Source organism: Cyprinus carpio, chromosome A13 (assembly GCF_018340385.1).
Source record: "Cyprinus carpio isolate SPL01 chromosome A13, ASM1834038v1, whole genome shotgun sequence".
Lineage (NCBI taxonomy): Eukaryota > Metazoa > Chordata > Actinopteri > Cypriniformes > Cyprinidae > Cyprinus > Cyprinus carpio.
Genome location: NC_056584.1, coordinates 20,497,950 through 20,525,917, shown reverse-complemented (window position 1 = coordinate 20,525,917; position 27,968 = coordinate 20,497,950). Strand labels below are relative to the sequence as shown.

General features: G+C 38.0%; 1 protein-coding gene across 1 annotated transcript; it reads right to left on the bottom strand.

Annotated features, from left to right (window-relative positions):
* Window positions 1-14: 14 nt before the first annotated feature.
* On the bottom strand, window positions 15-23,917 carry LOC109066205 (sodium-dependent lysophosphatidylcholine symporter 1-A-like). Its single transcript, XM_042769604.1, has 13 exons — window positions 23,637-23,917; window positions 20,841-20,978; window positions 20,092-20,216; window positions 7,798-7,921; window positions 5,737-5,841; window positions 5,390-5,480; window positions 4,079-4,200; window positions 3,537-3,620; window positions 2,676-2,759; window positions 2,480-2,592; window positions 1,395-1,538; window positions 335-517; window positions 15-208 (listed from the first exon to the last, which is right to left on the bottom strand). The coding sequence occupies exons 1-13, from the start codon at window positions 23,724-23,726 to the stop codon at window positions 181-183; spliced, it is 1,431 nt and encodes a 476-aa protein (XP_042625538.1). The 5' UTR covers window positions 23,727-23,917; the 3' UTR covers window positions 15-180.
* Between the last annotated feature and the right edge of the window lie 4,051 nt (window positions 23,918-27,968).

Below are 27,968 nucleotides of genomic sequence, written 5' to 3'. Positions count from 1 at the left end.
CAGATTTTTTTTTCAAAGGTTCAACATCCTTCATTTGTCCATTTAACCATCTGAGTGAGGAAAGTTCTGTCTCTGAAAGATCAGCTGATAGATTTCCTCATTGCAGCGGTTAAGATGCATTTTTGGAGCCCTCTGTAGGCCAGAGCTGGTATTTCATGCTGTGTTGTCGAGCTTCAAGGCCTACATCTCAGACTCTAGTTCTTCGTTCCTGCAGGTGAGAAACAATACTCTTATTTTCAACAGCAAGTGTTGGTAACATGACTAAAGTGGCATTCGTGACATTTTATAAGGCCTCTGTAAAAAATACAGATATGATCATAAGTGTATGTCCTACTGCAGCAGCAGCAGCTGCAGCTGTTTGTTGTTGTACTGCCTGCGTTCTTCATTGATGGGATACGTTTTAAAGACGAGCAGCCCCAGAGCTATAAGTGATACAGGAGCAGCTGACACCAACATCTTCAATGTCAGATTCACAGAATCAGACTGAACACAAACTCCTGGCACATAACCTGCAAAGCTAAAGGGACAGAAATCAGAAGAACCTAAATATGAGCTGATGAATGTAAAAAGCCAGAATGCAAATCACAGATCATGATCTATTTACAAACTATTTAGCCTTTAAAGGGGTCATATGATGCTGCTAAAAATAACATTATTTTGTGTATTTGGTGTAATAAAATGTGTTTATAGGGTTTAAGGTAAAAAACAAACAAAAAACCATTATTTTCCACATACTGTACATTATTGTTTCTCCTCTATGCCCCGCCTTCTGAAACGTGCCAATTTTCACAAAGCTTATCGCTCTGAAAAGTGAGGTACTCTGTGATTGGCCAGCTATCCAGCACGTTGTGATTGGCCGAATGCCTCAAATGTGTGACAGAAATGTTACGCCTCTTAACATATCATGATGCCTTGTCCGGCCGGAGCAACGAGACAAAAACATAAAACCCATTATAAATATGATACAAGCATGATTTCTAGTCGTGTTTTCTTTTGGAAGGCAAAAACAAAGTAGTTTCACTTTCTCAACAAAACAGTGTCACACAGCCTTGAGTGAGCAGAAGCGGCCGGCGGCGCCAACAACACTACAACGAGAATAAAAGGTACGCATTCTTTCTTTGTGTGAACATCTGGGCAGCTTTATGCAAATATTCCCACATGCTGACGTAGAGATGTGGGGGTGTGTTAGAACGAGCTGTTTCAGGGGGGCGTGGACGTGTGTTAACTTTTATAAAGAATATCTCTTTGGATTTGAGACTTTAGTCTTTGCAACTTCACAGATCTTCTTTATTCACCAAAAGCTTGTAACACTCCAAAGAGAAAGGAAAATTTGAAATCGCATCATATGACCACTTTAATATACTATACACTGAGGAAGATAGAGAGTGAGCTACCTTAATGCTAGTGTTGATACTCCAAGTGACACTCCAGAGGCGAATTTGGTGAAAAAAACATAAAAAGAGTAGAAAATAGCTTCATGTCCTTGAGAGGTGGGATTCTGGACTTTAAAATCGTCTACCACATCTGGAAGCATGGACCTGAAATGGAAGCATCTATAAGTGTCAAATTATGAAATTGATATTTAATGCTTACATTCATTATGGTATTGGTTTATGGGATTAGATGTGTTAGTTATATCAAACTGTTGAATCTAGGAAAATGATCAACAACTTGTTAATATGGCTATTTATTCAAGGAATTCATATAATTTACTCCTGTGACTGAGAGGAGCACATGGAAATAAGCAATGAGCATTTTCTTGCATGTCAAAGGCAGGAAAATATTTTATGAGACAAGTAAATATAACTACCATTCAAACGTTTGGGGTCGGTAAGATTTATTTTGAATGTTTTTACAAGAAGTATCTTATGCTTACCAAGGCTGCATTTCCTTGATCAAAAATTAGATACAGTAAAAATAGTAATATTGTAAAATTATATTATAACTTTTGATAAATTGAATATATCCTTGCCGAATAAAACTATTCATTTCTTATTGAACCCAAACTTTTCAATGGTAATATATAAAATATCTAAATAAATTATCTTAATTTGTTTTAATGAAGGGTCTTTTGGTTTTTAATACATTTAATTATTTTTTAAACAAAAAAAATCCAAATGTCTTGATATATTACCACATTCAGAATGTTTAATAAAATGTTCCTTACTCATTTTTGAACATTGTACAAAAAACATGAATAATCTCCAGCAAAATAACAAAAGGGCATTATTAATTGTATGAATGATTTATGTTCATATTAGTGATTGGCACTAGCAACATGAATTTGGTTCCCATGTTTAACAAACTAGCAAAATAAGTCACATTGGTGTCTGCTGAATGTATAAATGTAAATATATATTTTTCTATAGCCTTTTGTTATAGATACTTCCTTTTAGTATCAGCTTTTAACATCCTTAAATACAGCTCTGTCTTCTTTCTCTTTGACTATACGGAACAACTGCCACAGAAAAACCCTCACCAGGGCAGGAGGAAGGCCGCTGCCACACTGGCACCAGCTGCAACTGATACGATGTAGGACACAAAGAGATTACTGTTTACACACACCACCACGATCATGAAGGGCACCGCCCACTAAAAACACAAACACACAGAAGATTAATCATGACTGCCAATACACCTCTCTCACTAATGTAACACAAGCATCAGAAACTCACTGTTATGCCAATGTATACAGCAGTCTTTTTCCCAAACCGACAGAGGAACCACTGCCACATGGGAATAGTAAGAGTGGCAGACAGCTGACAAGACAAATCACACAAACATGTATTTATGTCTGACCACTACAAAACCTCATTACCATATTATGCAACAGCAAGATAATAGTGCAAACACTGCTGAAGTTATAGGGCCCTATTTTAATGATCTATTTTAATGGTATAGTTGAAATTGTGTAGTTGTACTTTTTTGCTAGTTTAATGATGGGAAAACGGTCGGCCCGCCGGGGTGCATGGTCTAAACAGGTTGTCCCTATTCTCTTAATGAGTAATGGGTGTTTTTTGGGCGTAACATGCAATAAACCAAACAGAGTCTCATCTCCCATCCCCTTTAAAAGCCAGTTGCGCTTGCACTATGGCGTGTTCGCTATTTACATGGCGGAATGTAATTTTTCTTTTTTTTTAAATGTTTGTGTGCTGCTGCACGTCCCTGTGTGTGTAATAAGCAAAGTGTATGCGCAGTTGCGCACCCATATTTTTTTTTAAATGTTAGCACACAAATGGGCGCAAAAGCATTTGCTATTTAAACAACGTGGCGCAGGATGGGAAAATGAGAACTGCGTCGGGCTGAAATTAGCAAAAAACACTTGCGCCGCATTGCGCCGGGTTGTATGAAAGGGCCCATAAACCATCTTTTCATCTGTCAACAAACTCATGCTGCTTCTAAACTAGAAATGCATGTCTTTCATCACTATGGAGACTGCTAACCTCATCCAAACAGCTGAGTGCTGTTATAACACCAAACCGAACAATTCAGAAGCGAAAACACTTATTCAAGCAGTCGGTTGAAAACACTCTCACCATGATGACCAGTAAGATGTTCTGAAAATCCTCTCTGAATCCCAGTGTGTACTTGATGAACAAAGCAAAATTTCCCTCCATCAGCTGAGAAAGGAAAACAGACCGATGAAATGAGATTCCATCAAGCAACTGTTGATTATTGTCCACACAGTGTCTTCATTTCAAACCCAACTTCAGTCTCAAAACAATTCTGAACTTCACTTTTGATAGCAAACCTGTCCTAATGCTGACTATGATTCTAAACCTAATCTCTTGCATGGCAGCCTCTCTCTCTCTTTGTGGCTCTCTTTGTTTTAACACACATAGCTCATCTGTGTAATGTAGAGCTGTGCTGTGGTCAGTTCCAGAAACTGCTCTCTCTCATTCATATCACAGATGTTTGTCGCCTGAGAAACTGTCTAGTTAAAACAAATTTTGCATCTTTTGTAAATGATGTGGAATGAGATATCTATCATCATAAATCAGGAATTAAAATAAGTACAAAAGTGCCTTTCAAAAGACACTGACATGTTTTAGCTGCATTTCTAAAGTGTTCTTCTTACCATGAAGGCCAGAGAAGTGAAGAGGAAGGCCAGCACCAGTTTCACATACGGCCCATGACTCATCACTAGCCGCAAACCCCTCCGAAATGACACATGCTTCTGTGCTTTTAAACCACTCTGATCTGAAAAAGACAACCATTAGCCATTAAAAAAAAAAAAAACAAACAAACAAAAAAAAAAATAATAATAATAATAATAAAAAAAAAAAAAATATAAAATTAATATTAATTATAATTAGAACTTGGTTTCCCAAACTTGGGTTCACAAACCCATGGGGCTTCATGAGAGAACTGCAGGGAGTTCATGAGTTACTGAAAGGGTAATATTTAAATTATAAAACACACATTTAATTTATAAAAATTACATTTTTATTTTAATGTAAAATGTATTTAAATGTAAAAATGTAAAATTATTAATATTTAAAAATCAAAACAATCAGCAATCAAAACAATCAAAAATAAAACAACACAAATATGAAATATTTTATTTGTTCACATGCATAGGTAAATAAGGTTCAGTTAATTAGGATTAATAAATGCATTTGGTCTCATCCACTAACTCTGAACACATAGCATTTATTAATCTAGGTTTGGTGTTAATTTATAAATCTACTATTGTTTATTATCAATCCATGTACATTTATGCATTTTATTCATTTATCCATCAATCCATGTTCATCTTCGTGCATGTGTGTGTGTGTGCGTGCATGTGTATATTGGGTGTGTATACATTGCTATCCTTAATATTTAATATACACATATTATATACATTGTTTTCAGCACTATATTGTTTATTTGCACAAGGTACTCTGTCTGGCACAAACCATTGTATATATTTTATAGTACTATATTTTGCACTATCATTGTATATATTTCCTTCTGGATTACCTCTCTTCTTGTTTAATATCTCTATTTGTATCCATACTTTTTTTTATTATGCCAAACATTCTGAGCTGCTAAACAGTCTTTCGTTGTTTCAAAAACAATTACAATAAAACTATTCTATTCTATTCATAATACTTCAACTAATGTTATTTTAAACAACTTGAAATGTTAAAATATGTTAGAATATGTAGAAAGTAACATTAACAAAGATTAATAAACAATGCAAAAGTAACTGATCATTGTTAGTTCATGAAACTTAATGCATTAGCTAATGTAATAAAAGTATTACCATTATATCACTGTTACTTAAAATCACTGTAACTCATGGTCTCTCTTAGCTTATTTTGATGCTTTTGTATTCCATATTTTGTATTGACTCAGCGTGAATAATGTAAATGTGTACAGTATGTAAAGGGAAGTAACTCACTGTCCTGCTCTGTCACTCCAAAAAACAGCACAACAGCACACAAAACACAGATCAAACTTATGACTGCAGATGCAATCATATATGCACGCCTCTGTGAAAGAGAGAGAGATAGATGATAATTTAGGTGCTAGAGGTTGATGAGATATGAAATCCTGAAAATAATGCTGTTCTTTTAATGGTTTCCACAGAAAAATAAGCAGCACAACTAATGTTTAATGGTTTCCACAAAAAATTAAGCAGCACAACTTTTTTCAACATTGATAATAAAAAATAAAAAAAAGTTTCTTGATTTCACAGTTATAATGTGTTTGTTGCATGTATTATGTAGCCGATTGCAACAGTAAGGCATTATAATGTGTGTAAATGTTCTTACGGTACGCTGTGGCTGAATCTCGTTCCTTCTGCTCAGTGCTGATGAACATGGTCAGAGCAGAGTAAGGCACATGAAAGCACTACAAAAACACACAGAGTAACTCATTGCTGGCTCACAACAGAATGGTATAAATATGCAAATGAATAAATGAAATTATTATGCACTACCTGTCAAAAGTTTGGACACATCTTCTCATTCTTTACTATACAATAAAACTACAAACAACACAAATGGAAGTATGAATATGTGATTTAAACAAAACTTATATGCTGGATGCATCCTATGTATAGTGTCCTACTCATCCATTTTTCAAAAAAAAATTTTTTTTACTAAAAATACTTTTGCATAGTTAAAATATTAGCTTTAGTATTAAAATATTAGTTGAAAAGACGTTCTTATCTAATTTTAAGCATAAATGTTTAGATTAACCATTTTTTTATAGTGTCCAAATGTTTGACAAGAAGTTGACATACATGTAACGGTGCATCTCAATAAATTAGAATGTTGTGGAAAAGTTCATTTATTTCAGTAATTCAACTTAAATAGTGAAACTCATGTATTAAATAAATTCAGTGCAGACAGACTGAAGTAGTTTAAGTCTTTGGTTCTTTTAATTGTGATGATTTTGGCTCACATTTAACAAAAAAACACCAATTCACAACAAATCTCAACAAATTAGAATATGATGACATGCCAATCAGCTAATCAACTCAAAACACCTGCAAAGGTTTCCTGAGCCTTCAAAACGGTCTCTCAGTTTGGTTCACTAGGCTACACAATCATGAGGAAGACTGCTGATCTGACAGTTGTCCAGAAGACAATCATTGACACCCTTCACAAGGAGGGTAAGCCACAAACATTCATTGCCCAAAGAAGCTGGCTGTTCACAGAGTGCTGTATCCAAGCATGTTAACAGAAAGTTGAGTGGAAGGAAAAACTGTGGAAGAAAAAGATGCACAACCAACCGAGAGAACCACAGCCTTATGAGGATTGTCAAGCAAAATCGACTCAAGAATTTGAGTGAAGTTCACAAGTAATGGACTGAGGCTGGGGTCAAGGCATCAAGAGCCACCACACACAGACGTGTTAAGGAATTTGGCTACAGTTGTCGTATTCCTCTTGTTAAGCCACTCCTGAACCACAGGCAACGTTAGAGGCGTCTTACCTGCGCTAAGGAGAAGAAGAACTGGACTGTTGCCCAGTGGTCCAAAGTCCTCTTTTCTGAAGAGAGCAAGTTTTGTATTTCATTTGGAAACCAAGGTCCTAGAGTCTGGAGGAAGGGTGAAGAAGCTCATAGCCCAAGTTGCTTGAAGTCCAGTGTTAAGTTTCCACATTAATTTGGGGTGCAATGTCATCTGCTGGTGTTGGTTCATTGTGTTTTTTGAAAACCAAAGTCACTGCACCCGTTTACCATGAAATTTTAGAGCACTCCATTGCCAAAACCCACACTGCCAAAAGCACCAAAAGTTGGTTAAATGACCATGGTGTTGGTGTGCTTGACTGGTCAGCAAACTCACCAGACCTGAACCCCACAGAGAATCTATGCAGTATTGTCAAGAGGAAAATGAGAAACAAGAGACCAAAAAATGCAGGTGAGCTGAAGGCCACTGTCAAAGAATCACCTCCATGCCACGCCGAATTGAGGCAGTAATTAAAGCAAAAGGAGCCTCTACCAAGTTTTAAGTACATGTACAGTAAATTAACATACTTTCCAGAAGGCCAACAATTCACACAAATTTTTTTTTTTTTATTGGTCTTATGAAGTATTCTAATTTGTTGAGATACTGAATTGGTGGGTTTTTGTTAAATGTGAGCCAAAATCATTACAATTAAAAGAACCAAAGACTTAAACTACTTCAGTCAGTGTTCACTGAATTTAAGTAATACACGAGTTTCACAATTTGAGTTGAATTACTGAAATAAATGAACTTTTCCACGACATTCTAATTTATTGAGATGCACCTGTATATAAACACATAACATCACGGTATATAATGTTACATTTAATTCCTCAAAAACTAGAATGTGTACTTACTGTCTGGAGAGTTTGGAAGAGACAGTAGAAGAGCAGATACCACCACATCTTTCCCTGCTCTATAGGTGGAACTACCCATATCAGGAAATAACACAACACAGCTGGTGTGGTGGAGATCAGAATCCTGCAGAGAGAAAGCAGTCATCATCATCTAATTGTATGAAGGTTGTTACAGATGTTGAGCTTTAGGGGAAGAACCGAGAAAGAACCGATTGGTTAAGAACTGATATAAAAACCCCACACAGGATCTCTGCTCATTTGATGTTTGAGGGTGAATACGGTCACAATGGTGCGTGTACTTCTGTATTAACTCATCTGTTTCATCTTCGGAACACAGTTTAAGATATTTTGGATGAAAACAGGGAGGCTTGAGACTGTCCCATAGACTGCCAAGTTAGTTAGACTGTCAAAGTCCAGAAAAGTATGAAAGACATCGTCAGAATAGTCCATCTGCCATCAGTGTTTCAACCGTAACGTTATGAAGCGTCGAGAATACTTTTTGTACTTGAAGAAAACAAAAATAACATACGCAGCATACGGCGATATGGAGAGACACAGAGGAGACTGATGACAAGGAATTGTTGAATAAGTCATTATTTTTGTTTTCTTCGCTTACAAAAAAGTATTCTTGTCGCTTCATAACATTACGGTCTTTCATACATGAATGCCTTTCATACTTTTCTGGACCTTGACAGTGTAACTTACTTGGCAGTCTATGGGACAGTCAAAGGCCTCCCGGTTTTCATCCAAAATATCCTTAAAGTATTATTTAATGATAGAACTTTAGTGATTAGAATTAAACTTGATAACCATGTTTGAATGCATATTAGTCATTTTAACTGAACATTTAAACTGGACTGGTGGTGGTGCTTTTTTGGTTATTCAGTGTTTCTGTAAAAAAAAAAAAATAAGGAAATAAATGTCTCACATATGGAGCAAATCTAGCTGTATAATCGTATTTATTTGGCTTTTGTTATGGTTGTAAAATTTACACATACCTCTGCTATAGTCAGACACAGAGCGGAAAAGTCATTTTGCAGGCTCTCTGTCGCTTTTCAAAAAATACCTCTATTTAAAAGCAAATAGCTAATACAAGTCATGTACGAATTATCAGTCTATTAAACTATCGCCCACATCTACCGGCTGTGATTATACTTCATATATTTTATGTTAAAAGTATCTTTACTATCTATATCATCTATCGTTTAAATATTTCAAAAACCATATTATATTCTTTATTTAAAACAATACATTTAAAATATTGTTATATTATTAATTTTATAATTATTAAATTATGTTAATTATTCGAACAGTTGACATTCTACGTTATCCACCATCACCTTACAAACATAACATTTCAAACATGTACAGAAGTCATTGCATTTGGAAACATTTAATTTTATTGATAGATTTAATTCTTTTGTTTCCAGTCAAGACTTGGAGAAACTTGTTCATGCCTTTGTCACCAGCAGGGTGGATGAATGTTTTGGTCTTCTCACCGGCCTTCCCAAGAAGACTATTATTAGGGTGTACTCACACTAGGCATGGTTGCCTTGAACCAAGCCAGAGCGCGATTATCAGAAAATCTGAGCACATCACACCAGTCCTCAGGTCTTTACACTGGCTTCCAGTTATATTTAGGATTGATTTTAAAGGGGTCCTATTATGCTTTTTTACAAAGTCTTGATTTTGTTTTGGGTGTGTACTAGAAAAGGCTCTCACACTAGGTTGTTTGAAAAACACATTACTTTTCACATATTTTACATAATTACAACACCTCTCTCCTCAGTCTGGAATGAAAGGCTGGCATAGTGCCTGTATCAAATGAAGGCCCACCTTCTGAAATACAAAATGTGCTGTGATTGGTTAGCTGGGCAAGTGTGTGTTGTGATTGGCAGCACTCGGCTCCTGGTCGGGAAATGTCATACCCCTTACCATAGCCGCCTGTGAGCTTCAGTGTAAATATTGCATCAAAATCAAATCAATTTGAGCGCAATTTAAATCCGGATGATTGTAACCCCTCTAAGTTCATCTGCCTTGGGAAAGCTAACGTATCTCCAACATTGTGATAACCCTCGTTGCCTTCTATAGTGCAGCTCAACCAGGTCTCGTCCCCTGCGTTGAAATTTGTGATATCACAAATCCCGGAAAATATGCGTTGTAGTCCAAACAAGTTGTTCTTTGTAGTTTTTAAAAAGTGATTTCATGAAATAAAATATCTCCTTTTGAAGTGGGCTTTGAGCTTTGTAACTTTGCAGATCTTTTTTATGTTCAAACAGCAACATTACAGACTAACTAAAGTTGAAAAAGTGAAAAAGCATAATAGGACCTCTTTTAAGTACTTTTACATGTTTATAAATCAATCACTCAATGGCCTAGGACCTAAATACAGTTTTAGCTATTATGCCACTCTCAGTTTGTTTTTTTTAATTCCTTGTTTTACTGTTGTGATTATTATTTTTTTTAATGATTATTTTACTTCCTTTTATGTAAAGCTCTCTGAATTACCATTTTGTATGAAATGTGATACAGAAACTTGCCTTGCCTAACAGTCCTGGTCATCCTAAATACTGGTCACACTCAATTAGATGAAGACATGCAGAGGTAGAGAACACAACAAACATACCCTTTTAGGTCATTAAGCACCCTGTCTAACGCAACACACATTCTCTAGAATGGGGTAATGATGGGTCCATTATTTCATAATGAAGACAGACTGAATATTCAGATAGCAGAGTGGACTGTTTGACTTAAGACAAAGAACACAACCAAATCCTAATGCTATAACACAACAATGGCTGACATGTCAAGTCTGTTTTATTATATTATATGTATATTGTATTATTCTTGAATATAATTGTTTAGTCTCAATATGTTAACATATAACAATATAATTTTTTTATTATTATTTTTTTTTTTTTACAAAGATGCTAAATTTTACACGTGTAACTAATACCTCATTCAAACGCTACAGACTTATAGGTCAGGGAACTACAAATCCCAGTATAAACCTCAGACTTCAAACATGGCTGCTGGGGGCAATACCCCAGAATACTTATACAGGGCAGCGGTCTAAAACGTTGGACTTCTAAATATACGCATGCTCAGATACCCTATATAAAAAGACTCAACATCTCCGCACTATTTGTTAAGTATACGGCCCTGCCCTGTTGTGATATTACAATTTAGTAATGTTAGTGATGCAAAGTCCAATTAATTTTTGCAAACCGATTCTTTTGGTGGAGTTTTGGTCAATGGATCACTTCAGAGAACCAATTCGGTTCCTTTAGTCATCATGAAATGAAATCAGTAAATATTTCTTTTCTAACAACTCAGTGTCATATTATATCAATGAAATATTCAAATAAAGTTATCTGTGTGAAATCATATTGCTGAATATTGTCATTTGTTCATTTTAGTTAATGATGTTTATGGTCGCATTTTATGCATTGATCCTTCATGTCGGAGATGAGTCACGACTTACAAATTTTGACTAGCCTACCCTACACAAACATGCAGATGTTCTACGTCTAAAGTATAAGTCTATAGAAAGAACAAAGCATCCTAATAAACCCATTGACTTAGCTTAACTTTAAAATATAATCTGCATGCATGATAAACCATACATTCTTAAAATTGATAGTACGCAAAATATGTGTAAAAGGACTGATAACATTAATGAGATGTTTTGGTTTGTGTCTTACACAACTGTGTGTTACAAAACCTTTTTATAAAAGTTTTAATATAAAAGATAATAGTTTGTTTACAATTTAGATGCTTTTATTATGAAATCGCAAAAACAACCATTGTTTGTTTGCATGTTATTAATTGAAATAATACTATGCGCTCATTTCTGGTCTTTCTACGAAGGCCTCAATCTTACTATTACTCTGTTACATGTACATTTAAAACACTAAAAGTTACAAGCTGAAGATGGCGAGCAAACACTATTTTCTTTGTACGCGTCTCTAAACACGATTTTAATAAATCAGTTGTTTTAAGTGAAAGCGATGATGCATTCAGTTTTTGCGATTTAGGCATCTGCCTTTTAGTTTTGTTCCAGGAAACAGGTATGACTGTCACTAAGCGTTGTCATGTCTGGCTTTAAGAAATCATGAGGCCAGCAGTTTTTTAACATCTTTTAATTTTTCACAATTGTAAATGTTTGCTTAGATTAAATATTAGTTTATAGTGAGTTACAAATGCGTCAGGCGTGAAGCTTATATGTATTTTTAAATAATTATAATAAAGTTACAGGTTTCCGGTAGTTGGGTGAGCACTTGACAGAGTGTTACTCAAACAGTCCTCAGAGTTATCTTTTAATAAAATATTCCATTGAATGTCACTAAACAAATTCTGCAACAAATCTTTATAGAGACAATAAGAACAATATGGTTTAACAACACAAACACAAATGCTTTTTCTAACTCTTTCACACACCAGACTGATCCCTGGTAAGTACGCCTAAAATTGCTACAGTAGGTATCTTGACTTTATCCATGTGTTTAACGGCACTAGGCCTCATCACGCCGTAGTGAACTCTAAACCACAAAGTTTTTTATGGCGTTGCACTATGAAACCAGAACGAATTTATATGTTTCCATGATTTTGTTAGTTCTTTCTGTTTGAATTTGTTCACCATTCTTATATTTTCCCATCTAATTGTTATTGATAGTTTCCTTACGCTTTGTTTCCTAGTTTTTGCTGATGTGTTAGAGGTCTCTTTGTTCATATACGCAATATTTCTGTGAATTTGCTTGATTTAATAAAATATTGCTTTAACCCATCCTCTTCATTTGAGATGTTTACATTATATTATTATAGTTTATATCAGATATAAGATACAAGGTTGTTTCTTAAATTATTTTCCGTCTACACTCGTACATTCTATTAGGTCTACTTGTTTTCTATTTATTAAATTGATACATGAATCACCTTGTAGCAGATCTATACAGGTGAAGCTGGGGAAGGTGGAGGGTTTCTGAAACAAGCTGCCCTGGTACGGCAAGCACTACTCATATATCTGAATGCTGAGCAACGAGCTCATTGACCCGATCCTGGTAAAATATACAACGTCTTTATATTTTTAGTGATGACTAAAACTACTGTAAATGTTTTCCTTTGTTTTATATCATATGCGATCGCCTAATTCATATATTGTCATTTCATTTAAAAGAAGAGAATAATATTCGGATGATTGAATGTTGTGTTGGTGTACTTGTTTGTCCTAAACTGCAGGGGCCAAGTGCCCTCTTAAAGAGAGGAGCATGAATATTTTGACTTTGCATGGGCCATTTTATTGAGCCCCATGAGAAAATTACTTAGAAATCATGCCAATTATTTATTTATTTTGTAAGATGTAAAGTTTTCTGTGATGGGTTAGTGTTAGGTTGTAAAATGTATAATTATCTGTAGATAAAAAACAACAGGAGTCTGTGTAATGTCCGCATTCAGATAGCTGAGCAAACGTGTGTGTGTGAGAGAGAGAGAGAGAGTGAGTGAGTAAGTGTGAGTGAGTGAGAGAGAGAGAGAGAGAGAGAGAGGAGCTTTTCCAGCTTAAACTAAGCACAATTTTTGTAAACCTCTCATTCAAAGAATGGTGATGCTTGCATGAGGAAGACTTGCAGAAAAATGTAAGGGGAATTTATTTATTGATTTATTGATTTATTTTCAATTTCATTATTAGTCATGTCACATTTTATTTAAAGCCTTTTTTATATTGCTGAAAATGTGTGTGTGTGTGTGTGTGTGTGTGAGAGTGAGTGTGTGTGTGTGTGAGAGAGAGAGATTATTATAATCATTTTTTTTATTGTATTATTTTCTCATTTATCTGCTCTTTTCTGATTTTCCACAGAAATGGCCTGCTCTATTTAAACAAGAACGCTATGGACCTCCGCACAATACAAGCACATGTGGTCCACAGCTGTCCCGGGCGATCGAGTTCAACCACGCTTGAAATCTTCGTTTTTTTGACAAGGCCAATTTACACACATTTAACACAAGCATCTGCTGATCATTAAAGGACAATTTAAACAATATTCTACTTAATGATGGAGGTCACAGGTTAATTATGGCACTATGGATTACAAACAGATGGCATTGAACATCTTGTGATCATTTAAGGACAATCTCACTATTCTCTTATTTCATTGCTGAGGTCACAGGTTAATTACGATAAGGCAGATATATTACAAACAGATGTCATAACACATCTGGAGACCATTAAAAAGGTCATAAGGTTAATCCCTAAGGGGGTGGGTCAAAGTTCAAAGTCATCAATCAAAAATGTTGACATTCCGTGAATCGTAAGAACTACTTTCGTACCAGTCTTTGAAGTGCGTTCATGAGAGTACAGTCACGTATGCATGTGCATGCCTCTGCTTGTAAACAAGATGCAGCACATCCGGGTTCTACATTAGAATGCTGGCTCCTGCGTCAGCAGCACCACGCATTTTTCATACAAATACCTAGAAACCATATAGTTTGCTATATGCTAACACTTGGAAGGAAGAGACACCTATGTGCGGATGCTGTTCGTTGATTACAGCTCTGCATTTAACACCATCATCCCTACCAAACTTACAGCCAAACTGAAAGATCTAGGTCTTAACAGTCACTTATGTAACTGGGTCCTGGATTTCCTGACCGGCAGACCCCAGGTGGTTAGAATGGGCAATCACACATCCTCCTTACTTACACTCAGCACTGGTGCCCCACAGGGATGTGTACTCAGTCCTCTCTTGTACTCCCTGTTCACTTATGACTGCTCTGCTAAGCACAGCTCCAACATCATCCTCAAATTTGCTGACGATACAACTATCCTACGACTCATCACTAATGGTGATGAGACATCCTACAGAGATGAGGTTAATGCACTCACAGCATGGTGTGCTGATAACAATCTCTCTCTAAACGTCAGCAAGACCAAGGAGATGATCGTGGACTACAGGAAGTCACAGAGAGAGGGTCATGTTCCCATTCACATCAATGGAGAGATAGTAGAGACAGTTAAGAGCTACAAGTTCATTGGCGTTCACATCTCTGAGGGTCTTTCCTGGACCCTACATTTAGAGACCATAGTGAGAACAGCCCGTCAGCATCTCTACTTCCTGCGGAGACTAAAGAGGTTTGGCATCTCCTCTAACATCATGTCAAATTTCTACCGCTGCACTATAGAGAGCATTCTGACCGGCTGCATCACTGTATGGTACGGCAACTGCTCTTCTCTCGACCGCAAAGCTCTTCAGCGAGTGGTGAGAACTGCAGAGCTCATCATTGGACATAAACTCCCAGCCTTACAGGATATCTATCAGACTCGCTGCTTGAGAAAGGCTCACAGCATCATCAAGGACCGCACTCACCCTGCTCATCAGCTGTTTGCCACACTGCCATCAGGCAGACGCTTACGATCCATCCGATCACGGACAACCAGACTGAAGAACAGCTTCTATCTTCAAGCCATCAGACTGCTTAAAAACCAGCTATCCTTCATCTAAAACCAGAATACATGCTGCTCTTATGTTTACTTTTATTGTACTTGCACTGCCACTTTTTAATATTCCTTCATGTAGCTCTGTGACACTTTACAATGACATTTGGGACATTGCTCTACTCAGGAATACAATCGGAATGTGTGCTGCTCTTAAGTTTATTTATTTCATCTGCATTGCCACTTTAATTTTCCTTCATGTAGCTCTGCGTCACTCTACAATGACATTTTAGACACCGCTCTACCCAAATAATCATATTAGTATCTCAGGACTACTTATGAATACTTATAACTCTTAACTGTCTACCTTTATTGTATCTGTTACTGACACTTATTTGTATATAATGCTCTGTCCGTGTCTATTCTGCCTATGGGCACTGAAGTCACTGAAAAATCTTAGTGCTCTACACGTACGTCTATGTCTTTTATGTCTTGTTATTGTCACTGAATGTCTGAGCCTTGTCACAAGCATTTCAATGCCCAGTTTTCCCCAGTCTTAACTATGCAAATGACAAATAAATGCCTCTTGACTCTCTAGTTATATTTTTGTGGTTATATATGGGTGGTAAAAATCATTTTAAACATTTAATATTCTCATTGTGGTCGAGGTGGTCTGTTCCTCATATGAACAGCACACAAAACGGAAACGGTCTTACACACACCGCATAAACAAACAGCCTTTTAAACTGCCTCTCTCTTATCTCCTGCACGCTGCTTACACTCTGATTGGTCAATTCTGGGGGTGTGGTCGGCTGAGCCAATCAGAAAGCAAAAGTTTTTTTCTGCACTCAACGTGCATTTTCATAATTCTGCACACCTTAAGTTGTTTTTCATTTACAGCCTTCATGGACAATTATATATCACTTCTAAATGATTAAATACAAAAATAATAGTAGCTATTAAGACTGATATGGTTTGGAATTGAAAAAATGTGCTTAGAAAAAAAAATATGATCAGAAGAATATCAATGTGCCTAATAATTATGCACACACTGTAAGATGTGCTCCCTTTACACAGAGTGGGCGTGATCTCGAAAGCGAAAGTGAACAGCGAGCACTAATTCAAATGCGATTTCAATACCCCGCATATTGATAGTGTTTTTTTTTTTTGTGTTTTTTTTCGCGCTACCCCATCTCCACCCCCAATCATTAGTGCCGTTTCGTTCTGTCTTTGACAGAACATATAGGACAATTTTTGAAATAGCGCCATAAACAGGGGTTAAAGCAAAAAAATAAAAAATCTTTTGACTGAAAATGTTTCCTCAGTCAAACCCCATTTCACAGCCATACCTGTCACACACCCAGTTTAAAAACCATTTTTTCTTCTTGTTTTTAGGAGCGCTTTAAAAAAAAATTTAGAAGCACCTTCTGATCAATAATAAAATATTCTGCCTTCCTGATATGAGGTATTTGACTCAAAGTGACTTACAGGGGTATTTTCTCTTTACCTTTGTAATGGCATCATTTTCATCGGTCAAATTCAAAAATATATGTTTATAAGCTTTTTAAAATTTCTATTTAAAACAATATAATAAGAAGTAGAATAAGACAAAAAGGTTACCAATCATATGAAATTAGTATTAGTAAAAAATGTATTTGTACTACAGAGGTGGCACAGAAGAACACAAAAGTGGCTTTCAGACGTTTAATGAGGCTCAGAGGTGGCATAAGTGCTATTAAATTCATACATTTGCGTGGAGATTAATGTGTTAAATATAACATTTTGAACACAGAAATATTAAATGATTTAAAGGTCCTTCTCAAAAAATTAGCATATTGTGATAAAAGTTCATTATTTTCCATAATGTAATGATAAAATTAAACTTTCATATATTTTAGATTCATTGCACACCAACTGAAATATTTCATGTCTTTTTTTGTTTTAATACTGATGATTTTGGCATACAGCTCATGAAAACCCAAAATTCCTATCTCAAAAAATTAGCATATCATGAAAAGGTTCTCTAAACGAGCTATTAACCTAATCATCTGAATCAACTAATTAACTTTAAACACCTGCAAAAGATTCCTGAGGCTTTTAAAAACTCCCAGCCTGGTTCATTACTCAAAACCGCAATCATGGGTAAGACTGCTGACCTGACTGCTGTCCAGAAGGCCATCATTGACACCCTCAAGCGAGAGGGTAAGACACAGAAAGAAATTTCTGAACGAATAGGCTGTTCCCAGAGTGCTGTATCAAGGCACCTCAGTGGGAAGTCTGTGGGAAGGAAAAAGTGTGGCAAAAAACGCTGCACAACGAGAAGACGTGACCGGACCCTGAGGAAGATTGTGGAGAAGGACCGATTCCAGACCTTGGGGGACCTGCGGAAGCAGTGGACTGAGTCTGGAGTAGAAACATCCAGAGCCACCGTGCACAGGCGTGTGCTTTTGAACCAGAAACAGCGGCAGAAGCGCCTGACCTGGGCTACAGAGAAGCAGCACTGGACTGTTGCTCTGTGGTCCAAAGTACTTTTTTCGGATGAAAGCAAATTTTGCATGTCATTCGGAAATCAAGGTGCCAGAGCCTGGAGGAAGGCTGGGGAGAAGGAAATGCCAAAATGCCTGAAGTCCAGTGTCAAGTACCCACAGTCAGTGATGGTCTGGGGTGCCATGTCAGCTGCTGGTATTGGTCCACTGTGTTTTATCAAGGGCAGGGTCAATGCAGCTAGCTATCAGGAGATTTTGGAGCACTTCATGCTTCCATCTGCTGAAAAGCTTTATAGAAATGAAGATTTCGTTTTTCAGCACGACCTGGCACCTGCTCACAGTGCCAAAAACCACTGGTAAATGGTTTACTGACCATGGTATTACTGTGCTCAATTGGCCTGCCAACTCTCCTGACCTGAACCCCATAGAGAATCTGTGGGATATTGTGAAGAGAAAGTTGAGAGACGCAAGACCCAACACTCTGGATGAGCTTAAGGCCGCTATCGAAGCATCCTGGGCCTCCATAACACCTCAGCAGTGCCACAGGCTGATTGCCTCCATGCCACGCCGCATTGAAGCAGTCATTTCTGCAAAAGGATTCCCGACCAAGTATTGAGTGCATAACTGAACATAATTATTTGAAGGTTGACTTTTTTTGTATTAAAAACACTTTTCTTTTATTGGTCGGATGAAATATGCTAATTTTTTGAGTTAGGAATTTTGGGTTTTCATGAGCTGTATGCCAAAAATCATCAGCATTAAAACAATAAAAGACCTGAAATATTTCAGTTGGTGTGCAATGAATCTAAAATATATGAAAGTTTAATTTTATCATTACATTATGGAAAATAATGAACTTTTATCACAATATGCTAATTTTTTGAGAAGGACCTGTATATTACTGAAATTATACGCTACAAATTAAACTAAATCCACCAGCAGGTGGCGGCAAGTCACTGATTTCTTCACTGAATCATTCATTCAATTGATTCTTTCGAATGACTGATTCATTCAGGAATGAAGCAAGTGACTTTATGAATGGATAATCATGAATCACTGGCTCACTAGATTCGTTCAAAAACGCACTCTCACTGAATGAATGAAACTCAGCTGTGTTTGCTTTTAGAGAGGCAAAGCGGCTTGTTACTATATTTGGAACTATTTTCGTTAAAAAATAGAGCAAAATCAGGCAGTTCTCTGCTGATAACCTGCCTGTGAATGATGCGAGCAGTGTCACTATGTTGTCACTGAGAATCTGCAGCAATGTTGGGTATGATTTTTGGTGTGCCGGCAGAACAACGTTTCTGTACATGTTTCTCTTCCCCTAATTTTTTTCCCAATTGACGGAAATCCGTCGTAGCGACAGAAAACTTTAAAGGGGTCCTATTTTGCTTTTTCACCTTTTAAACTTTAGTTAGTCTGTAATGTTGCTGTTTGAGCATAAAAAAGATCTGCAAAGTTACGCTCAAAGTCCACTTCAAAAGGAGATATTTTATTTAACGAAATCACTTTTTAAAAAACTACAACAAACGACTCGTTTGGACTACAATGCATATTTTCCAGGATTTGTGATATCACAAAGATCAATGAATGGGACGAGATATGGTTTGTATGCACAGAACCCCAATATGAGTGTTATCACTATGTTGGAGACACGCTAGTGTTCACTTCCCAAGGCAGACAAGCTTAGAGTGGTTACAATCATCCGGGTTTACACTGAAGCTCGCAGGCGGCTATGGTAAGGGGCATGACGTTTCCTGCCAATCACAACACACACTGGCCCAGCTAACCAATCACAGCACATTTCGTATTTCAGAAGGCGGGACTTTATTTAATAAGGAACTATTCGAGCTGTTCATGGCAGACTGGGAAGAGAGGTGTTGTAATAATGTAAAATATGTGAAAAATAATGTGTTTTTCGAACAACCTAGTGTGAGAGCCTGTTCTAGTTCACCCCCAAAACAAAATCAAGACTTTGTAAAAGAGCATAATAGGACCCCTTTAATCCCTGCATAAACATTTTTTTTTTATCAAATCTAATTCAAGCACTTTCAAGGACTTATGTTTGTTTTCAAGTACTTTCCAGGCCAGTACTTTCAAGAAGCATGGGAACCCTGTTGCCTACCCCTGGTATACATAATCCAGAGCAGATGGACTTGGCTCAGATCACCATGGCTACTGCTCATTTCTCAGTCTCAAATACATCTCTCTTTCTCTTTGTGTGAATACCCACCCAATCCCAGAGTTCCAGCTAATTAGATACAGAGTTTTTATTTCCTTTTAATTTTCTCATGAATTTGGAAAACAGTATCATGATCCAGCACATCCAGCACACATTACAATATCATTTCATGGCGTGCATTTCTGACAATCACATACCAGGGCATCATGCGTCCGTGCCGTGTCCATGGGGTTCTGCTTACTAAAAACCCAACTGTAGGATCAGTCACAGCATCCCAGGCCCGACCCACAAACAGGATCACAGAAGCGTTGAGGGGATCCAACTAGAAAGACAGATTCGGTCATTAGCTACCGTAGGATTTACACACAGCATTGCTCTCTTAATGTATCAAATATAGATTCCAGTACAATGACTAGAAAAAACATGATTTTGAAGAACATTAACATCATTATTTTATTTAAAGCTGCTTCGAAACAATGTGTATTGTGAAAAGTGCTACACAAAAATAAAATCTACTTGACTAAACATGATAGTTCTTTAACCACATCACACTTCATCTGGTGCCCATCCTTCATTTGCTCGACAGACTCGGATGAGAAGATCTGATTGGTTGCAATAATGAGGCAGCAGGAGTTTTGATCAAGATAACTGGAGCTAAGGATTGTTAAAGTCACAGGGATGCAGTACACAGCAAGACAGAGCAGCTAATCTGCTTTCTGCCCTCTCACATGCTCTTCATTCTCTCCCACATTTGTTTCTGAGGTTCTGCGTCATTGTTCTCTTCCTTTGTTTAAATTGGAGCATGGAGAGATACATTTCTCTCCATTCTATCTAGTGATATGATGCATTAAAAATAGATCACTGAGCCAGTTTATTTTTATAATCAGGTGTTGAGGTCTCACGGTCCTCTGCCATTCAGTTATAGCATTCACATATGTCTCCTCACCAGTGCCACATCAAGCAAGAAGATTTGTAGAAAGAAGCCCAGGGCACTGCCTGTGATCTGATACGGAGCCCCTCCGATTGCAAAACACACCTTACTCCACACAGTCAGAGCTCTTTTCCTCTCCTGCTGTGGTGAGAGCTGAAAGGAAGACAAAAAAAAAGATTATAAAAGGATGGACAATGACAGCTATTGTAGCAAGTTAAAACAAGATCCATGAGAGACCGGTGAACTTTTTACTGCAAGAGGACACAAAATCCTAACTGGAGGAGTTGATTAAGCTTGGATTCTGTTTTTGTGACTTTCCATTTGAAGCTCTTGAAAAAAAATTCCAGTGCCCAGCATCAAAGACCTTTCATAACTGCTGGAATGCTCTTAGCATTTCAGTCCAGCAGTAATAACACAATCAAGTTAGTTCCCTCTGCTCTGGCTCTGCAGGGACATTACAGATAAACTGGAATTTTAAAGGGGTTGTATGATGCAATTTCAAGTTTTCCTTTCTCTTTGGAGTGTTACAAACTGTTCATGCATAGATAAGATCCCTAAAGTTGCAAAGACTAAGGTCTCAAAACCAAAGAGATATTCTTTATAAAAGTTAAGACTCGTCCACGCCTCCCTGAAACGCTTCATTTAAACACGCCCCCACATGTCTACATCACTGTGTGGGAAGATTTGCATAACACCGCCCAGATGTTCACGCAAAAGAAAGAAAACGTAACTTTGATTCTCGCTGTAGTATTGTTGTTGCCGCCGCTGCCATGTCATGAAGATGCTGTGTTTCAATGTGAAAGCGAAACTACTTTGTTTGGCCTTCAAAAAGAGGACACGACTAGAAATCAGTGATTAAGTTGTATTCACAACACTGTTCCAGAACAGTTCAAACCAAATATTCAGACGGGGCGGTTTCTCCATTAGGGCGAATTGAATGTTTTTCTTTTACATTCAACCACAGTGTTACGCTAGCTTTCACTATTCTACACTGTTTGTTCTGCCTCTAAATAGTCCAATCAGTGTCGAGTTGCTGAGAATCGCCCCGAGTGCTCTCATCGACTTCCATTCAAAGATCATTTTTTTTCATTATATGTCTATGGACTAGGCCATAGACTGTTTAAAAAAAAATGGCGCTGAACACATTTAAGATCGTAAATCAATATAGTGGCTAGTTATAATGTCCCTACGTTAGCTATATTTTGTGAAAGACTAAATGCCATAGTGCATAAAATACCACAGAAAGAAAGTTGGTCAATTTTATTCAACAGTTCAATAAACTATAAGGTAATATTATGAGACTTACGTTTTAGACACTATATTGCCTGTTTTTGCTTTAATTTGCCAACAACAAATTCCAAACAGCCTCAGAGCTGTTTTGTGTCTCTGTGCAACATGACGGTGTTTCGTTTCTGAATGAATCAACCGTTTAAATGATTCGGTTCAATCGAAATGACTCACTTCCTAACAGTGACTTGCTGCCACCTGCTGGCGGTTTTAATTTCACATTTAAAGTATCTTTTTAAGATAATTTTAATTATCAGTGTTCAGTGTTTTATGTTTAAAATAACAAAATATTATTTGTGCATTTGTAACTGCAGGTTAAATGTATTCATGTCCCTTTGTGTGGGAAATTCATCCCATGCAGCTTCTGTGTTTCCTCTGCATTGCAAAGATGAATTTTGTTGATACTGATATCATTTGTTTGGTAACAGCCAAAATGTCTTTTATTCTAATTGACTGATTAAATGTTTGAATGTGAGTATTTAGATGATGAGATGTTTTAGAATTTTAAAAGGCTTTATAAAGGTAAAAATGCCCATAAAATGTAAAAATCCATTTAAACTTATTAGAATAGATTAATTTCTATCACTGCTGTGAACTGACATAGAATATGAAGGATATTAAAAAACAAGTTTGCTATATTTTCACTCAGCGCAAATAGCCGCTGCCCTAAACTAAAACCTTACGACATTGCCATTAATGACAGAGGGTTACAGTCGTTTTGTTCTATGGATGGGGTGTACACAACCATCAACGATCCTGAAGTAATAGACTCAAACTCTAGTTGATCACATCAGAAACTACCTTCAGGAGCTCTACTCCCTAGGACCAACGCCACTGTAGACACTGATTGAAACGTTCAAATAAACATGACATGAATGTGTTTATTTTCAGCATTTTATTTTGACTTTAATCCGATGCAGGGGATGGTGGATGATGACCAACAGAATGTGTACTTTATCAACTGTAATAGTTAAATCAAATGCAAAATATAAAAACACGTATACTATATGATATAAATGTTTTACATTTTGTTCCTGAAATCCACACTTTTGGAATCAAGATAATCAAAAGGTAATCAAACCAAGCACAACCTAATAAAACATGTTTCATGGATAAAGGGTTTTGGCAAAAAGAACATGTTGGTGGATATTCTGCTAATATTAAAAACATGTGGGTCATCCTTGAATACAGAATCAGTTGCTGTCTTTATTCAGCAAAAGGAGTCTACTTTAATCTGTGAAATAAAAATTTGCCATTTGTTATTAAACATTTTAATTGTTATAAATCAAAACCAGACCAAATCAAAAAACAAGTTTGTAGAAATGTTTTCATTCACTTAGAGCTGTGTTACACACTGCATAAAAGGTCGTTTTCAAATATCCATAATAGGGGCACTTTAATAATTATATTCAACATCAACACCCGCCTTATTAGTTAACCCCACCGTCTGCTCTTACTTGGAGCCAAAAATACATAGTGCAAAAATCAAACATAAGTGATTTAATTCATATCCAGGTAACCTACCTTAGGAACTTTAATTCCATCCTGATTGACAGTTTTGGCTGTAGGTAACAAACCGGATGAGAACTGTTCGGCTCCGTGTTCTCTTTCCATAACACTAATCAGAGGTATTTTTATTTCAGGAGCAGAGCGAGCTGCTTTATTCTTGCGCTCAGGTTAAGTAACACTGTTTGATAAAGTGCTGCTTCCACAGGCGAACAACAAGAGATGCTGTTCTTCACTTCTGCCTCGTTAATGCTGAAGTGCCCTTGTCCACGCCCACGCGCTTTTCTTTATTCACCGTCACGTCACGCGAAAGATGTGCTCACGCAGGCGAATGCCGAGATGAACACACACATATATATAGGCTATAAAACAACAACTCATTTATATGTGTGTGTGTGTGTGTGTATGTATGTATATGTGTGAAAAAATAATAATAATCATAATTAATTATGAACACATATATCTATGTGGTAAAGCATAGTGGCAAAGATGAGGTTGGATTATGGACCAATGCAGAGCCCCACTGCCTCAAGGACCCCAATAAACCTTAGTGCATGGCCCAGGACTAGTAAAGGAAGTGACTTTTTTATTGCACACTATGTAAATATAACCATTAGGTCTCCTGAAACACTTGGTGTTTTCAGCATTATTACTTTAGGGCAGTGCTTCCCAAACCTGTCCTGGAGGCCCCCCTGCCCTGCACATTTTATATGTCTCCCTAATCAGACACACCCAGTTTAGTTCTTGCAGTCTCTACTAATGAGCCGATGAGTGGAAACAGGTGTGTTAGATAAGAGAGACATACAAAAAGTGCAGGGCAGGGGGGCTTCCAGGACAGGTTTGGGAAGCACTGCTTTAGGGTTTTGTCTACTAAATTTAGATCAATGCTAATTACTATATTTGATATATCACATTATATCTATAGCATCTTTTATTTTAGCATTTCTATATATTTTTTTGTTTTATTTTATATAGGAACTGAACAGCAGTGAAGTAGAAAAGAGAATGAAGAGTAAGGAGAATAGATGGAGCAAAGTTTAATAATGCCTGGGACTTGGAAGATGATTCAATTAATTAATTCATAAATCCTAAAAAAAAAAAAGTTAATATCCTGAATTGGCAGAATCAAAGCCCTGATTTCGATCCAGCTGAGCCTCTGTGTAATGACAGGAGACTGGAAACTTTACAAAACCAACTGTATGGAGATTGAGTATAAAAAGATTATGTTGCATAAAACACCATGGGCAGGTTCTAGCGAAATGTTCTAGTGACTAAAGATCACAGTTGCAGGTTCAGATCACACAAGCGTTGATCCATGAGCTATCATGATGTTCCTTCAGAAAATAATTTTTTTTTTCTTCCCCGTGCATGCACGCTGTGTCCTCGTAGGTTCAGGAAGGGAGCATTGAGCTATCGAACGGCACCAAAGTGACGAGCTGCCAGACCCGCGGTCCGGACGAGTGCCGCACCCGTGAGACGGCTGTCGGGCCAGGATGCCGGGTTGTTCACTCTCCGAGAAGTGCCGTGGGCCAAGGAGGACGAAGCTGCTAGATGAAGCCGCCGCCCCTCGCGTCCCGAACAGGAGAGGGGAGCGCGTGCGTCCGCCGGCCTCCGCCCCTTACCTGGACCCTTCCTTCCCGAACACTGCCCCACCTTCATGAACCCTGCAGCATGACGAGGACACCAGATCCCCTGTTTATTTTGAACACCCTTCCCGTTTGGACACTGTTTTGTTGTTTTCTGTTAATAAAAGCCTCTCCGAGGCCTGACGCCACACCCACTGTGTCTGTCGTTTGCTCCTCCCGCCACCAGGGCTGTGCAGAGACCTTTGGAGGGGCAGGTGCTCCAAGTATAAAAGGGGCATATGGAACACGTGACAAAGAATCACAGAACAGAAAAGACCATTTTAAATTTAAAAGTTAAATAAGTTTTCTTTGCACCTCTTAATTACTGTGGAATTAGAAACTGAATTATATTACTATATTATTATTGAGTTTTACATTGCTGTGTGTAGAACAATGTAAGCTTCATTTTTAATATTTAATAAATACTTAATTTTAATAAAATGTAAATTTGTCCCCAGCACTTTATTCAGGCAGGTGTGTTCACATGGAGGTTTCTAGATTTAAATTCTAGGAGACAGTTATTGATAGTCAACGTTTTATTTGTATCAATAGACCACCAGAGCAGGGCTAAGGACAACCACGGCAGAGCAGGCGGAGCCGAAGACTACCAGGGTGGGGCAGACGGAGCAGAAGACCTCCACGGCGGAGCAGAAGCCCACCAGGCCGAGCAGATGGAGCAGAAGACCACCTGTGCAACGCAGATGGAGCAGAAGCCCACCAGGCCGAGCAGATGGAGCAGAAGACCACCTGTGCGACGCAGATGGAGCAGAAGTCCACCACGACGGACCAGACTGATCAAGAACCCATGGCAGAGATTGGGGCCTAGGAAAAATTGAGTCACAAGAGACAGACAGTGCATTCACGGTCTCACGAACCAAGGCAGGGAATACAAGAAGTTCATCAATAGTTTCCCTAGTGACCACTTTACGGGCACGGCCGCCTCTGGAGGTTCTACAGCCCCAGCCGCCACCTCTGGCTATCTTTCAACGGAAGTCGCTGGCTCTGGAACATCGGCGGTAGTAAACACAGCCCATACACACCAGAAAGCAATACTCCATATGGGAAATGCAACAGATGAACAGACAAGATGAGACGAGAGTCTGGGCGAACACGAGACAAGAGTCTGGGCGCTGATTTTGTTGTCATCAGATGTAGCTTTGCACACCGCTACCATCTAGAATGATTTTAATAAGCATTTGTGTTCATAGCAGAGGGCTGTCCCAACATGTCATGTTTTACATTTTTATCAACTGATATAAGATTTTGCATTTACATGTGCACCCCTCAGAAAAAAACTGTATACTGTACACACACACACCATCATTTCCACATCTTAGATGATACAGTTTCAAGAACAAGCAGCACCCAGGGAGCAATTGGGGGTTCAGTGCCTTGCTCAAGGGCACTTCAGCCATGGGTATTTGGGGGTGGAAGAGAGCGCTGTTCATTCACTCCTCCAACCTAAATCTCCTGCTGGCACTGAGACTCGAACTTGCAACCTTCAGGTTACAAGTCCGACTCTCTAACCATTAGGCTGTGTGTATGTTAAAAAAATATTAAGAGGATTTTTTCTTGTTTTCCTGTTCCAAACGGGTATATTAACCTATGGTGTGGCAGACAGTACATTCGACAGGCCAGTTCTTCCACCCTAACATGGTAGTCTTGTAACTCTACACAAGATTCTCCTCCACTCTTTCTTTTGCTGTTCTTTTTATTATGGTGGCCACAGAGAATCTCAAATTAGGTTGAACTCTTTGTCCTGCCACTGTCATTCCATGCACAAGAACATGGTCCATCACAGTAGCTCTGATTTCACCAGGGATGGACTGCTGAACATTCGGCAGAACACACCACAAAATCTTTTTTGACTGGATTTCAATTATTCAGACATTTTACTGAACGTTGTTGTCGGCGGAGCAGCGGCACTGATCAAACACTTCAGGACGCGCAGACGGGAGAAGCGAGCCGGTGCGCTCGTCAGACTCAGGAAGCGCGGATTTCGAATGCCATTGCCTAGCATCCATCTGGCAAATCTCCGCTCTCTACCCAACAAAATGGACGAACTCCTTCTGCTCTCTTGGACAAATAAGGATTTCTCACACTCTGCTGCTCTGTGTTTCATGGAAACCTGGCTGAATGACGTCATTCCAGACAGCACACTCCATCTGTCCGGCTTTCAGTTGTTTACAGCAGATCGCAATGCAGAATAAACTGGGAAATTGTGCGGCGGCGGGACATGCTTTTACATCAATGGACGGTGGTGTACAGATGTAGCTGTGTTAAAGAAGATGTGCTGTTCAGACCTAAAAGTGCTCTTTGTTAACTGCAAGCCCTTCTATTCGCCGCGGGAGTTTCACTCGTTCATTCTTGTGAGTGTTTACATCCCTCCGCATGCGCACGTGAGCCTTTCTTTACAGAAACTCGCTGATCAGATCACAGAGACAGAACAACAACACCTGGACTCTGTTTTAATCACACTTGGGGACTTTAATAAAGCCAATCTCTCTTGTGAACTGCCAAAATGCAGACAGCATGTTATATGTCCCACCAGAGACATACTACATAATATACTAGATCACTGTTACACCACAATAAAGGATGCATATCACTCTGTTCCATGAGCAGCTTTGGGGTGCTCTGATCACTGTTTGGTTCATCTTATACCAACCTACAGGCAAAAAGACTGTAGTAAAGACTGTAAAGAGATGGACCAACGAAACAGAGT